The sequence below is a fragment of the Danio rerio genome, chromosome 22 (genome assembly GCF_052040795.2).
Source record: "Danio rerio strain M-AB ecotype USA chromosome 22, GRCz13ab, whole genome shotgun sequence".
NCBI classification, from domain to species: Eukaryota; Metazoa; Chordata; class Actinopteri; order Cypriniformes; family Danionidae; genus Danio; species Danio rerio.
The window spans coordinates 14,781,905-14,798,809 of NC_141042.1; the positions used below are offsets into that span (position 1 = coordinate 14,781,905).

At 33.2% G+C, this 16,905-nt stretch overlaps 1 protein-coding gene across 1 annotated transcript in view; it reads right to left on the reverse strand.

Annotated features, from left to right (window-relative positions):
* The window catches only part of si:ch211-246m6.5, a 116,314-nt gene extending 100,445 nt beyond the window's left edge, over positions 1 to 15,869 (reverse strand). Inside the window, exons 1-3 of the mRNA XM_087304092.1 lie at positions 15,645 to 15,869; positions 5,345 to 5,529; positions 3,570 to 3,798 (exon numbers count right to left, since the gene is read on the reverse strand). Coding sequence (XP_087160218.1) covers positions 3,570 to 3,798; positions 5,345 to 5,529; positions 15,645 to 15,729 — 499 coding nt within the window. The 5' untranslated portion in view covers positions 15,730 to 15,869. The remainder of the gene's footprint in view (positions 1 to 3,569; positions 3,799 to 5,344; positions 5,530 to 15,644) is intronic.
* Positions 15,870 to 16,905: the final 1,036 nt, after the last annotated feature.

Sequence of the window (16,905 nt, forward strand, 5' to 3'; positions counted from 1 at the left end):
TCCGCACCCCTGTTGTCAGTGTCACATTACCGTTACAAGAAGACATAAAGACTTCATATTTATATATTATTATTAAAATTTACATGAATAAAAAACGAAATAAATAAATAAATGGTCAGTATTATTATTAAACGTTTAATAAATTACAAACATACGTACATACATACATTTTATTTATATATATATATATATATATATATATATATATATATATATATATATATATATATATATATATATATATATATATATATATATATTTATATAGTAAAAAATATTAGTAATTTTAATACAAGATGAAACATTTTAACAAATACAATTTTTTCAATTTACTACTTTTAATGACTATTTAAAATGAAATCATACATAAATGATAATAGTGATGATGTCTTTATCATAAAAAACAATGAAAAATATATATATTTTTTATTTATGCAAAATATTAAAAGAAACAAAGTTTATCTAATGGTTGTTTCCTATTAATAACTAAATGAAAATAATCAAAACAATAATAATGGTTAATGATGTTATTATTATTATTATTATTATTATTATTATGATTATTATTTACTTAATTAAAATACAAAGACAATAAAAAATTATATTAAACAATTAATTTTAATATAATAAAATAATTATAGTAATTGTATTTTCCTATTATTTTATTTTATAATTATTTTTTATTGTGATTAATGGTCATAGTTATAACAACAGTAACACATAATAAATAATAATATGAACGAATGTGTACAATATAAGTTGTGTTTTAAGTTTGTAATTATTTTGTAAATAATAAATATTATTTTTAAGATATTCAAGGCCGCTTTACACAATTGAAACTAACTAAATTTAACAAATTGGGTTTTATTTATTAAATAAATAATGATCAACTGATCAATAAATCAATCAAAAAAATAAACAAATAAATAAAATTGAGAAGCTCACGAACACTCTTCGATTTCAATGAATGATTTCAAATGTTTATTCTGTTAATGTTCTATTTATTGACTGAATCATCTTTTTATTAAATATGCTTTTAAATGTTTTGTTTTGTTATTTCGGACAGATTTGTATCTACTTTTTTTTCTAATTTTACATATTTATTTGTTTAGGCAGGGTATTACAATATGTGTATGTAGATAAAGTCAAAATTATTATTATTGAATACTAAATATTATACAAAAATAAAAGAAAATAAGTTATTAGTGATGAGTTAAAGTATTATGTTTAGAAATGTGTCCACACATCTCTCCATTAAACAGAAATTGAATTAGAATAATTAAAATGTAATAGGAGGGATAATAATTTTGACCTCAACTGTATAAATAATTATTTATGGCAGAACATCAATCTGATTTATATGTCAGTTTAAACTATAGCAATGTGAAATAAAGCATTGACTTTCAAGCATTGCCAAACCTCCTAAACTCAAGCACTTTCCCTATTTCCTGTATCCGTCATGGAAGCATCATAAATCTGTGAAATATTGCTACATGACTTCAATAATCTAATTCTCTCCCTGCCGCAGAACTCCGGCCACTTAGCAATCGATCCCAAACTAAAAATGACCAAAAGACTCTCGCTCACGCTTGATGATACAGTCATTTATATGGATCCGGGAGATGAAGTTTGAAAAGGCAGAGAGGAAACACGGCTGGAGAAAGAGAAATATTGATCATCAAGCTGCAAAAGAGACTGTAGTTTCTCTCTGGGCTCAAACATCTACAGGTGTTTTATTGAACGGCCCAAAAGAAACTCTTCATTATTTTTTCCACTAGTGGAAGTCTTGTTCGGGGTTTATAAATCTATTGCCGGTGAATGATAAATTATGCTGCTGAGACTGAGTTGCTGAAAAAGCAGTTTCATTTTTTGTTTACATTTTTTTTTTAATGTTTAAGCTGTGGTTTCACCTCAAAACAGACAGACAGACAGACAGACAGACAGACAGACATAGATAGATAGATAGATAGATAGATAGATAGATAGATAGATAGATAGATAGATAGATAGATAGATAGATAGATAGATAGATAGATAGATAGATAGATAGATAGATAGATAGATAGATAGATAGATAGATAGATAGATAGATAGATAGATAGATAGATAGATAGATAGATAGATAGATAGATAGATAGATATGCTTTTGTTTTTGTTTTGTTGTGTTTTGGCTTAGCTTTGTTTTGAGCTTCAAGCTTAACTTGATTGTTTTTTTTTGTTTTTTTGCTTTGTCTGCTTTATGTTTTGTGTATAAATATAGTTTTGCATTTTTTCATGTTTTGTTTTATTTTTGTTATGTGCAATGCATTTTCTTCAGCACATCCCCTAATTTCTAAAATATCAGCCTCTACTAAATGATTAATATGTCGGTTTATGGTAAAAGTACTGGACTTAATACTGTACATATACTATGAAAAATCTGAAAGTATATGAAGTCTAAGACCAATTTATAAAAAATGTTAAAAATAAAACATTTCTGAATACTAAATAATCTTTATTTTTTAAAGTATGCTATAAAATATTTTAGATTCTCATTTAAGACGATTTTATTTTCTTTTTTTTTAACAATTAAACCAAAATCAATTGTAGTAGTGCAACAGGATGTTTGTTTAACTTAATTTTAGCTTCATGAGCAGTTTTTGCTTGTTGTTGTTTCACTTTGATCTTTGTTGTTTCTGTTTTATTAGATTTTTTTTTTTGTGGTATTTTTTTGCATTCCCTTGCTTTGTTTTAGTTTCACTTTACTTTGCTTTTTTCCCAGTTGTTTTGCATTCCTTTTTCTTTCCAATATTTAAATAAATTAATCAATTAAAATGCAATATAAATAAAAATTATAATGAGACATAAAAAAAGACAATATTTGTTAGTTTGTTTAAAACCACAACAAAAAATTGTATTTAAAATATTACGATGCATTTTAAAACTAATTTTAAAAAGTGAACAATTAAATTACATTTGTAACAGATAAAATATCATTTTTTTTAAGTAATAAAACTGCTGGAAATATCAATCAAATGGTCCACAAAAACGAAATTATTTTGTTTATACTTATAAAAATAGCAAATACATAAAAATGATAATGAGAATGTATATCATTTGGTAGTTTGTCAAGGCCTAAATTAAATCAACAACAAAAATATTTAATGAAAAATGAAGATATAGTTAATTACATTTTATTTTCCTTCGGCGTAGTCCCTTTATTCTTCATGGGCCGCCACAGCAGAATCAACCACAAACTTATCCAGCATATGTTTTAAACAGTGAATGCCCTTCAGCTGCAACCCAGTACTGGGAAACACCCATAAACACTCACATGCACACACATACACTACAGCCAGTTTAGTTTACCCAATTGACCAATAGCGCATGTGTTTGGACTGTGGAGAAACCTGAGCTCCTCTGAGAAACCCACGCGAATGAGGAGAACATGCAAACTACATACATAAATGCCAACTGACCTAACCGGTTCTCGAACCAGTGACCTTCTTGCTGTCAGGCGACAATGCTAACCACTGAGCCACTGTGTATATAGTAATTAATTTAAATGCTTGTAAAGTATTGAACTGTACCTTCTGCACAGTATCCCATGCAACCTTGAGTCGGCTGTAGGAAGTATAGCAGGAACTCTCCACAGTTGCGGACTGAGATCGGGATCCGGAAAAGACAGCAATCTTTAGTGCTTCCGTGGAAGAACTGCCATGTTGCACAAGCCGAAAGCTGCTTAACCTCTCCAGGCCTCGGCAGAGAGCTGTCCTTAAGAGACAACCACACTGGAGCCTGTGTACCACAGCGGTTCATCTAAAAAACAAGAATAAAATCAAGAGGCCGCAGTTCATAATCTTAATAATAATAAGAAGAGATTCATAATAATCAAGATATAAGAAGCATCATCTAAATACAGAGGTTTAACATAGAAAACAGTTCTAAAAGATATGAATGAATAATAAAAATAAGATGATTCAATGCAAGATTATGCAGCTTTGGAAATAAAAGCCGGCAGCTAGCGCTAGACCGACAGCTAGTTCTCTGCAACTCTCACATGATCCCCAACTGAAGCTAAGCCCGGTCTGTACCTGGATAGGAGACCACATAGGAAAGCTAGATTGCTGCTGAAAGTGGTGTAAGTGAGACCAGCATGGGGAGCTCAACCTGTGGTCTATGTGGGTCCTATCGCCCCAGTATAGTGAAGGGGACTCTATAATGCTCAGTAAGCGCCGTCTTTCGGATGAGACACCGAGGTCATTAAAAATTACAAGATGTTCTTTGAATAGGACAGGTCCTTTGATTTGTCCTTTGAGTAGGAGTTTAACCCTGGTATCCTGGCCAAATTTGCCCACTGGTCTCCTAATCATCCCCATATCGTAATTGGTTCTCCTCTTCACCAATCAGCTGGAGTGTGGTGTGCGATCTGGCACAATATGGCTGCCGTAGCATTATCCAGGTGGATGCTGCACACTGGTGGTGGATGGGGAGATTCCCCCACAAAAATGTGTAAAGCGCTTTGAGTGTCTAGAAAAGTGATATATAAATGTAAGGAACATGTATCCAATAAAAAAAACATCGAAAATTAGGTTGGTAAAGGAGGATTAAGTAATTAAATAGGCGTCTGAAGGCAACTCAAATAAAAGAGAGTTACAGCAGTCAAATTGTGACATTACTAAAACATTTATGAGACTGGCTGTAGTGTTGGTTGTAAGGAACTGATGATAAATTCATATCAAGGACGACACCCAAACTCATGAGATGAGAATGAAGGATTGTGGAACTGTTATTTGTGAGTGAAAGTCGCTGGATATGTTTAAATTGGATTTAGTACAACAACAAGTACTTTCACTTTTTTAAATACTTACCTTGAGAAAACTAAGCTCCAATTTCCTCTTAAAAATGCAAGAGAGAAGAGGACAAAAAGTGAAGCATTATGCTTTGAGGGCAAATAAAGCTGGGTGTCATTTATGTTGAATGGAAATTAATACTGAATTTCCTAAAAAAAAAAAAAAAGATACAGATATTCAATAAAAGAAGACTCAAGACAGAGCCTTGAGGGGCACCAAAATTAATAGGCAAGGAAATGGATCTAAAATGTTTTTTAGTTGAACAAATTGAGTACAACCAGCAAAATAAGATCTGAACCAAGCAAGAGGAACACCAGTTAAGCCAACAGAGATGAATTTCTCAAAAATATTTTGACTAAATATCAAGTAGCAATAATCTGCAAACTGATCAAGTAAGTGGGAAGCAGGTTTGGGTTACAAGTATTGATTTCATGTGTGATGTCGAATTAGATTTAATCCACCAGTAGGAAGTTCAAAACTGCAGAATAGAAAAAGACAAGAACCATAATCACCTCAACGCAGCGGGTTGGCATTTCTGCTGGTTTATTGTTAATGGAAAATCGGTACCATCCTGGCGGCAATGAATGATCACAAATCAGCTCCTGTATGGCTGTGTTTTGAAGTTCAGTGGAGTCGAAATCAACGCTTCGATATGCGTTCTTCAACGTCCTGTATCCACCCGGATAGCACTCTGGAGCTGGAGGAAGCAAGAACACGGTCAAAGAAAGGCCTGAATATATTCATAACAGAATTTGAAACAACCTTTTGGCAAAGACAAAGGTCAGCGCTCAAAAGACTGCGAAGGAGAAGGTTGAAATCTATGTCGCTAAGTTGGCTTGAAAACGTCACTCAGGTTTATTAAAACCCAAATGGGGGTTCCTCCAATGCTTAACCGGGGTAAAAATAACACACCTTTATCTAACCTCTTTTCTTGCTCTTAACTTTACAATGAAAAGGTCGGCAGAATCGGTGATGTGTGTCCGGGTCTTGCGGTAAAATAGAGGGACAAAAATAGATGTTTGACTTTCAGGCTAAAACCTTTATAATCCCTTGCCATTTCTTCAGACGGCACATCTGTAACACCTTACCCTTCTCTTTCAGCCAAAGTGGGTTGGATGTCACTGTCCTGGCTAATTACAAAGGGGACAGGACTGGTCTCGTTTTTTTATGCTAGGATGCCCGAGGCCAGTAGTGCACTGGTAATCCTCTAATGCTCCCTGTGAACATGCTAATAGAAAGTTTGGGTGGATGTCATGGCATCTCTGCTAGTGTATGTGGGAAGTGGAGACAGAGCAGATAACAGTCATTATAGCCAAAACAGACTGGTGGGAAAATGCCGACGTTGGGGTGGACAGTGCAGAGTGCTTTTACCTGGTGATTATCTCAGAAAAGCACAACAAAACAAAAAGAAGAAAGGGAAAGCAACAGAAACAAAACTAACCGACAAAAAATAAAAATCAAAGCAACAATTAAAAGGCAAATTGAAGGAAAGCAGCCAAAGAATCCAAAAAGAACAATTGAAAGGAATAAAACAAAAAAGGCAAATCAAAGTGAAGCAAAAGAAGAAAGCAAAGTGAAGACACTATACAAAACAGACAAGAATGTAAACAAAGCTTAACAAATGCATGCAATTTTAAGAATGTAACAAAAGCAAATCAAAGAAACTCAACAAAAGCCAATTAAAAGCAAAGCAACAAAGAAAACAAAGCACATAAAAAATCAAACATATTAAACCAACAAAACTAAGTAAACAAAGTAAAGTGAAGCAACAAAACGAAAAAAGCAAAACAAAGTGAAGCAACAAAATCAAACAAACAAGATCAAAGCAAATCAACAATACCAAGCAAACAAGGAAATAAAAGCAAAGCACCAAAACCAAACAAACAAGGAGCTCAAAGCAAAGCAACAGAACCAAACAAACAAGAAAAATTGAAGCAAAGCAACAGAACCAAACAAACAGCCAAATTAAAATTAAGCAACAAAACCAAACAACCCAGCAAATCAAAGTGAAGTAACAGAACCAAAAAAACAAGGAGATCAAAGTGAAGCAACAAAACCAAACAAACAAGGAGATTAAAGTGAAGCAACAGAACCAAATAAACAAGGAGATTAAAGTGAAGCAACAGAACCAAACAAACAAGGAGATCAAAGTGAAGCAACAGAACCAAACAAACAAGGAGATCAAAGTGAAGCAACAGAACCAAACAATCAAGGAGATTAAAGTGAAGCAACAGAACCAAACAAACAAGGAGATCAAAGTGAAGCAACAGAACCAAACAAACAAGGAGATCAAAGTGAAGCAACAGAACCAAGTAAACAAGGAAATCAAAGTAGAACAACAATATCAAACAAACAACAAATTGAAAGTGAAGCAACAAAACTAAACAAACAAGGAAATGAAAGCAAAGCAACAAAACACATGAAACAAGGAAATGAAAGTGAAGCAACAAAACCAAACAAATGAGGAAATCGAACTGAAGCTACGAAACCAAACAAACAAGCAAATCAAAGCGAACCAAACAAAACAAACAAGCAAATAAAAGCAAAGCAACAAAACCAAACAAACAAGGAATTCAAAGCAAAGAAACAAAACAAAGCAAACAAGCAAATCAAAGCAAATCAACAAAATAGGCAAATCAAAACAAAGAATAATAAAATGAAACAAAAAAGCAAACCAAAGTGATGAAATCAAAGAAAATGGAAAAGGTAAACTTAACTGATGCAATCAGTTGAAAAAAAGTTGTAAAAAAAGCTAATTGGTAAAAAAACAAAATCAACGAGAAAACAAAACACTGGAGACAAAATAAAATACAATGAACAATGTATGACTTTCAGTTGTACAAAAACAATTTAATAAATTGACCAGCATTACCAACATCGTGTGGGCAAGTTTTGCATAATCTTTACCTCATATTTTCACTTTTAAACATACACAGATCTAGTTGAACCCACATCTTCCCTCAATAGAGTCTCTGATACAGACTGAAAAAAGTTTGTTTAAACTGACCATCTGAATGTCCTTATAAAGAATATGGCCAGCCGACCTCTGACCGGCATGGAAAGGGGCATAAAATCTGTCCTGTAATCCTGTCTGGGTTGGCGAGGCCAGCCGAGAGGCTTTTTCTGCCCTGCTGGAGCGCTGATGAGATCATGTCTCGGCTGGTTTAGGGGTCCATAATGCCTTGCTCTTTCAGGCTTAATTCAAGGATCATTACTTCGCAATTACGTCCTAAGCTTTACTTATAGTGGTGTAATGGGCCAGGATGAAGATAAAGACACTTAAGCGTTCATTTTATAAATTCTTAATAATGGTTTGCAGGGAGATACAGGGATGATTTGAGGGGACGTTTGTTAAAGGGGAGGTAATGGTGTTTCAAGGTGGACGGTTTTAAGACAGCATGAAAGTAAAAGCAGCTACTGGGTGTATTTCACTTTAATATCCATGCAAACATACAACATTTGGAGACTGAAAAATATACTTATTGGAAATCTACAATAGACAGTTTGGACATGTTTTAGGGATTATTCACGCAGAATTCATCATATCTACAAATTGAGTTTAGGTATGTTCACATCCAGACACAACCAAGGGGTGCCTGTAAACAGAAACCCGGACTCTGAGTTCTTCTTATTGGTCCTTTGCTTTGTAATTGATATTGATGAGCAGTGCTGCATATACTGTAACATTTTAAGTTACTTTAATATGACACGTTGACAACCCTTACATACAGTATAAAAACAATGAAAATGTAATGCATGAATATGAATATATATATATATATATATATATATATATATATATATATATATATATATATATATATATATATATATATATATATATATATGTGTATATGTATATGTATATATATATATATATATATATATATATATATATATATATATATATATATATATATATATATATATATATATATATGTATTAGGACGTAATTGCAGAGTAATTATATATATATATATATATATATATATATATATATATATATATATATATATATATATATATATATATATATATATATATATATATATATATATATATATATTAGGGGTGTGATAAGATCTGGGGCTTTGAGATCTTGCAAGACTAAATTGTGAAAAGATTTCTCGTTAAGGTGAAAAGTTGTTTCGTGAGTTGTGACGTTAGGATGGAGCGTGATGGTGAATTTAGAACTGAAGATTGAGGCAGGATTGATTTCAACAACAAATCAAATGCTTTGCACAAACACAGCAACCCGGGCTGTCTCCTTGTTGAACGTCACTCATTTGCTTGGGCGGGTGTGACGTAACTGCTTTTTTCACCAGAGTTTAAAGGTTGCTGCGTCCAAAAGCAAAGGCTGCTACAACTGCAGCCACACATACTGGCTTGCAGTATCAAATTCCAATAAAACAGCTCTTTCCTATCAGTCCAAGCATTTTTTTATTTTGTTTTTAGAAGATATCTAATAGACATCTAAAAGTAGTCATCTTAGCTTAAACAAGGCTAAATTTGGGCTGTCAGTGAAAATTTAATAGACAAGAATAGGCCAAAACTAGACGAGTCATCAAATAAATAGAATGACTACATATAAGGTCTATCTAATCTCTGCATTTGATGACTAGTGTAGTTCTGGCCTATTCTTAGATGTCTATTAGTCATCTATGTCTATTAGACAGCCCAAATTTACCCTTGTTTTAGCTAAGCTGTCTACATTTAGATGTCTATTAGAAGTCTATTAAACACAAAAGTGTTTGCTGGGTACTTACATCAGTGATTGTCCAGTTAGTAGAGTTTATAGCAAAGTGTCTTTGCATGTGTTTATGACATAATTCATTAAAATATAAGTAAAATAACATCCATTACACTGATTTTATAAAAGCACCCAAATAGTTTTTCATATATATATATATATATATATATATATATATATATATATATATATATATATATATATATATATATATATATATACACATACAGTTAAAGCCAGAATTATTAGTCCCCCGTTTTTATTTTTTTTATATTTTACATTTCTAAACATAATAAATACTTCATTTTATCTTTGCCATGATGACAGTATATAGATGATTTTCAAGACACTTCTATACAGCTTAAAGTGACATTTAAAGGCTTAACTAGGTTAATTAGGTTAACTAGGCAGGTTAGGGTTATTAGGCAAATTATTGTTCAATGATGGTTTGTTCTGTAGATTATCGAAAAATATATAGTTTAAGGGGCTAATAATTTTGACCATAAAATGGGTTTTAAAAAATTAAAAGCTGCTTTTATTAAGACTTTCAAATAAGACTTTCTCCAGAAGAAAAAAATATCATCAGATATTCTGTAAAACATTCCTTGCTCTGCTAAACATCATTTGGGAAATATAAAAATAATCAAATAAAAAATCAAGGGGGGTATAACTGTATATATAATGACGTCAGATTAGTAATATCACAATTCTAAAAGAGAATAAAAAATCACTAATGTAACAAAGAATAAATATAAATTATTTAAAATATATATGAAGATTTCAGATGCAAAAGCATAGGTTTAGCCATAAACAATTTTTTATGGCTATGATTACAATCTCTTCATTACCTTTAAAATAAAATAACTGAAAATGAACATAAAAAGCTAACAAAAGTGCACATTTAAGAAGAAAATTTCAGATAGCACTTAAAGGTTTTTGCCTCTGAACTCTTCATATACAGGATGTCACAAGCTTTTGAAAAAAAAACATTCAAGAAAAACTATTTTCCTTGCATCCTTCACACAACTTTTTAGAAATCTCCCACAAAAGTAACCTACAAACAGAACAGACATGTTGTCTGCTGAGAACATTTAAGCAGAAAAGTTTTGCCAGAAGGTCATATTTAACCCAGCAAGCCACGTTTGGTCTCTGTCTGTGCTTGTGAGGTTGACAACCACAGTCAAATCCTGCTACGCGGGTCAAAGGTTTCACAAACACTCGTGTTTTTAGCCCTCAAAGCAAAGCTGGGACAGAGCTGCTGGGTAAACACCACAGACTGCACAGTTAATTTGTTGACTTATGGACCAGCTGGATTTCACACACTTCCACACCAGGGACATTCACTAAAAACACCATCCACTTTCTCCATGTGTCATCGCTGTTGCACATCACACTGCTTTTGAATTAATTGAGCACTAAGGTGTGATTTACACTACTGATTTTTTTAGAATGAAAACACTACCCATCCAGACTGGCTTTAAATTTCGTTTCTGAAAACTTATTTCTATTCACACTTTACAGATTAAAACACAAATTTTTCAAGCATCCATACTTACAGTCTATTGCTTGCTTAATGGTTATGTCATTAAGGCTTGATAAAATAGGGAACGGTACGCAATAGTTCAGAAGACCAATCAGAGAGTGATTGTGGACAGCCACACCTCTGTTTTCAAAAGGGTGCATTTTAAAGGGTGCATGATGACAGTAAATAATATTTGAGTAGATATTTTTCAAGACACTTCTATACAGCTTAAAGTGACATTTAAAGGCTCAACTAGGTTAATTAGGTTAACTAGGCAGGATAGAGTAATTAGGCCGGTTTACTTTTTTTTTTTTTTTTTCAAGTTATTGTATAATGATGGTTTGTTCTGTAGACTATAGAAAAAAACTGCTTTTATTCTAGCTAAAATGAAACAAATAAGACTTTCTCCAGAAGAAAAGATATTGTCAGACATACTGTGAAAATTTCACAGCTTTATTAAACATTTGGGAAATATTTGAAAAAGAAAAAAAAAAAATCAAAAGCGGGCTAATAATTCTGGCTTAAACTGCATGTGGTTAAAATCTTTGATGTGTTCAGGAGGGTTCATGAGTGAAACAAATACAAATAAAGCTGCAAGAAGAGTTTAAAGACCTAATGTCAAAGGAGAACTACTTCCACAAAGAACTTTTTATTACTCAAGAGTTCTATGTTGTGGCATTTTAAACGAACCACAAACCAACACACTGATCCAGTGATGTTAATATATCCTACAGTAGAGTGTTGCAGAAGGTTTGTGCACCCAAAAATTGTGAAAAGTTTTATGAGAACACAAAAGTTCTGAGAGTTAATGCCAAAAGTGTTAGGGGAATGCTAAGGTTTGGCAGGGAGCTCAAGCTTTTCGCAAAAAAATTAAATATTTTATTGGGTAATGCTAAATGTAAAGTTTCTTGAGGTAATGGAACATTTGCAAATGTCTAGGAAAAAAAAAGATTAGTTGGGGCAATGTAAAATCTTGCAATCAAACACAAAGCTTGTGTTAGTAAATGTTTTGCATGTAAACAAAATTTCTTAGAGGAATGCAAACGTTTTGTCTTTGCAAATAAAATCTTCGATTTCAACACCCCCCCCCCCCCACCCTCCACAAAAAATAAAATAAAAAATATCACTAAACATTAAACGCAAGTGAGCGAATGCAAAACCTTTTCGGAACTCATGTCAGTAAACACGAAACTGGTGACAGAAACTTTTGCATCTGTTCATTTACAGTACATTAAAAAAATAAATAAATAAATAATACATAAAAATGAGAGATAGTTCAAATTTAGCAAATACAGGGATTTTAGGGGAATGTAAAAGGGTTTTCTTTTCTTTTTTTGCTTACTAATTTACTCAGATTTAACATAATTTTCACCAGCACTGTGGTGTTGGCCCACGTACGTTTTATGAGAACATACCATTTTTTCAGTTTCTTAGAGAGAATGTAAAATTACATTTTGCACTAAATAGTTTTTTTAACCACAGACTGGTTCCGACCTGTCGCACTCCAGTACTTATTATTCTCGCTCTCATATCAAAAATGATTTGAGAAAATGCCAAAGTTTGGCAAATAAATGCAACGTTTCACAGCAGAATGCAAAAATCAGTGTAACTACAATTTTTCCTTCTATCTCATTTTTTTTCCATCTCCAGGTCATCAGAGGTCTGAAAATATAAAGTTTTGTTTTAACCTGCCAAAAGCTATAACCAACTCAAAACTCCAACAGAGCAAAAAACATATAAAAATTGATAAGAAGCATACTGCTGGACCTACCAAGCGGCAAAGAATCCTTATTTTAAGCATGTATAGCGTTTAAAGATTCTTAAACCTGGAGAAGTTTCACATTATTGTGTGTATATGTGTGTGTGTGTGTGTGTGTGTGTGTGTAGGGCTGGTAAATGTGAGTTATCTGTTGTGACATTCTGCCTCTCGGCCGAATGAAAAGCTGATTACACCGCAGGACAGGAACGGCTCCAGATATTCACACTCTCAGGCCCCAGGGAGAGAGAGAAATTCATTCAAAAAATGTGTCTCTCAGGTTAAGGTTTGTCGGCTTTATGAAATATCAGTGACCACAGGAAACTGTCCTTGATATTAAAGCAAAAGGCAGTTGCAAAGGCACTCATCCATTTCCACCTCTTCACTCAAACCCAAAGGACTCAGAGGTTACGTCTCTTTCTCTCTCGATTGTGTTGAGGGAGGCTTATGAGAGATGAAGTCACATGATCCAAACACACAGCTGTCGAAATTTAATAAAGACAGAAAAGTCAACGCTGATGATTCACCGAAGAAATATCACTGAGAATGATTCGTTCACGCTCTGTCGAGTGAAAGGACACCACTGAGACCACATTGTGCAAGAGACAATACCAAAAAATTGAGATATTCATTGTTCGACTTTGTTTATTCCCAAAGCTTCACAAAATTCAGCTGAGAACTACATAATTAACATCCTTTTTAAAAGTTAACAATAATGTCTGTTCAGTCACACAAGCAAAGTTAACCAAAAATCCCCCCATTCTTCATATAGGCCCTACACTTTAAAATAAAGTTGTTTTTTAGCATTTTAATGGCTTCATAAACAATATTTTACACCAGTAGAAATATTCAGTATGGTTTTTTTCTGAAATGTACTACTATTACTACTACTACTACTAATAATAATAATAATACAAATTATGAAAACTTAACAGTATATACATTTTATTTCATTCTTTGTATTTAAATAATGTTATTTTTTTAATTATAAAAATAAGCTTTCCAATATTGGTGCTTTTTCTTTCTTCAGACCTAAAAAAATCATCTATCTATCTATCTATCTATCTATCTATCTATCTATCTATCTATCTATCTATCTATCTATCTATCTATCTATCTATCTATCTATCTATCTATCTATCTATCTATCTATCTATCTATCTATCTATCAGGCCTATTGTAAAACATAAAATTTCATAAAATAAGGATTTACTCGGGTCTACAACTTGTAATGGCATTGAGGCATGAGCTGTAGGAAAAGGACAGTACAAATATCACAGCCTCCCTAATCAGTTTGACCCCACAATCATGAGGCTCACATTCCCACAATTACAGCACCCCTGAGGCTTCAAACTCACCTACTGACGCCTCTAATGACTGCAGACAGAGAGAGAGAGAGAGAGAGAGAGAGAGAGAGAGAGAGAGAGAGAGAGAGAGAGAGAGAGAGAGAGCGCATGTGTATTCTCGCGCTCTGGAGATGGTCGTTTTCACGTCAGAGACAGAGTAATTATTTATCAAAGCTGCGCAGACAGATTGTCCATTTGGCGCGCAAATGGATGTCAGTGCGGAGAGTTATAACGAAGTTTAACTTAGATCCTAAACAGCTGTTCAACCCCTCCGGAGGACTGGGATATTGAGCGCTAATAAAAACCAACGTCTTTATATTGAAAGCACATTTATCTCAGCAGCATGTATCTGACGCAGCCAGACAAAAATCTTGTGTACTTTTAAACAATTATGTAGCGGGGAAATAGAAAATTAATATAAAATAGTTTACAAAACAGAAAAAACGTAGCTATTATTTTATTCATTCTTTTTTTTCCGGCTTAGTCTCTATATTAATCAGGGGTCACCACAGCGGAATGAACCGCCAACTTATCAATCAGATGTTTTACACAGCGGATGCACTTCCAGCTGCAACCCAAGACGGGGAAAAGATTTTTAAAAAAGTATAAAATTTGCAAAATATATATAAGTGTGTGGTAAAAAAGGTAATAAACTAAAGGTAATAATAATAAATATAACAAGCTTTAGCATATATTCTTTACAAAAAAAAAAAAAAAATATATATATATATATATATATATATATATATATATATATATATATATATATATAATTTAAAACATACTTTCACAGTACTTTTCACAGTTCAATTAAAAGTAACTAAGTAACACATTTAGTAACTTTTTTTAAAAGTGACTTTTTTATACTTTTTGGTGCAAAGGGTTTGTGAATTAATCAAATATAATCTATTTCACTCAATTAAACTATTTTTAAACAGATATTATAAGGCTTTCAGAACATAAAAATACTATAAGATCATAAAATACAATATATAATAAAACAGCCTATAAAACAAACTAAGAACAATAGCAATACAACTGAAATAAATAGTGGCATAACAAACTACAACAAAATAATTTTCACATGTTTGAGCATAACCGGTTACAATTTTAAAAGGAAAATAAGGTACATGTAAATAATGAATTAACATAAATGACATAATATAGTGTTTATATTATATTTTTTATAAAATAGTATCTTTCAAACAATTTTGAAAGGAAATAACTGAGATTATGGCAAACTCTTGTGCATGCAAGCAAGGCAGCATGCTTTTCAATATGCAAAGCTTAAATGCTGCATGTGCATCTGTTGAATACATTCTCCTTATTTCCATCTGCTGCGCGATACAGAGACATCCGTCTTAAACATGCGCAAAAGTGCCGACGATGCATTCAAAACATCGCCCATTTTTAAATCCAATTAAGTTTTAGACTTACCCAGCTGCGCAAGTAACTTCAGAGGCAGCAAACTCAAGCACCAGATGCAGGCAGATGACTTTAAAAAGACTTTCAAAAGATCCATGTTTGAGTCACAGCTGCTCGAGCGTCCACGGGAATCCCATCGGAAAGTTTTGCCGAGTTTTAGGTTCCACACAAAACAAAGTTTGAACACGCGGCTCCTGATGTTGACATGTGTTCCTCCCAAGACTAGGGAAGTTTCCTTGCGAACAACATATTGTCGTTAATTTATGGGTAGCAAGAGGAGTCTTGAACCATTTTTTTTCTCCGTGTGTGTGTGTGTGTGTGTGTGTGTGTGTGTGTTTACAGTCAGCTGTCTTGAGGAGTGAAGGGGCACTTGGAGTCAGAAGCCCTCAATTAACTGGAGAGTAGGAGGACACTTGTAGGGTCTCCCTAGTGAAACAAACGGACGAAAGGCTCAGAAAAATGTAATTTAATGGAACTAAGATGGAGAAAAGATGATTGTTTCTGCGTTAAATTAGGTGAAATAGCTTTTCCGTGGGGCATGTTTCTGTACAAGGCTCTCAAATACGCTTCCAATTAGGACATTTTTTGCTGTACAAAAATTCTCAAAGAACTTAATAACTCGATTAATGTGCCTGACCTGACGGGTTGCGGGTCTTTTATAGCGTTACGGTTAGAAAAACAATGCTGAATGCAAACAGTAAACTACAAATACATCGCTGAGGTCGTCACGTCAGAGCAATTCCCCACAGTTCCCCAGAGATTTTCCTTTGGTGTTTAATGGGTTTTCAGTTTGTTTGAAAAATAAGGTTTGAAGTAAAAAATAATGAAGATTCAACAAGGTTTTGTTCTACGTTATAGGCTGCCTGTACACACATGCACAAAATGTTCATAGCAGCCTAACTTAACACAACAGCATAAAAACAACATAAAAAATTTATTTCTATAATCAGTTATATAACCAATAATTTACTACAACTAACATGATCAAACTGTGATTAGTGCAGCAAAACACGGCTAATTTGCAGTTACATGGTTTACCATGGATTAATTGGCCAATTGTTAAATTCATTCATGTTCTTGTCGGCTTAGTCCCTATATTAATCCGGGGTCGCCACAACTTATCCAGCAAGTTTTTACGCAGCGGATGCCCTTCCAGCTGCAACCCATCACTGGGAAACATTCACACACACATTCACACACACACACACTACGGACAATTTAGCCTACCCAATTCACCTGTACCGCATGTCTTTGGACTGTGGGGGAAACCGGA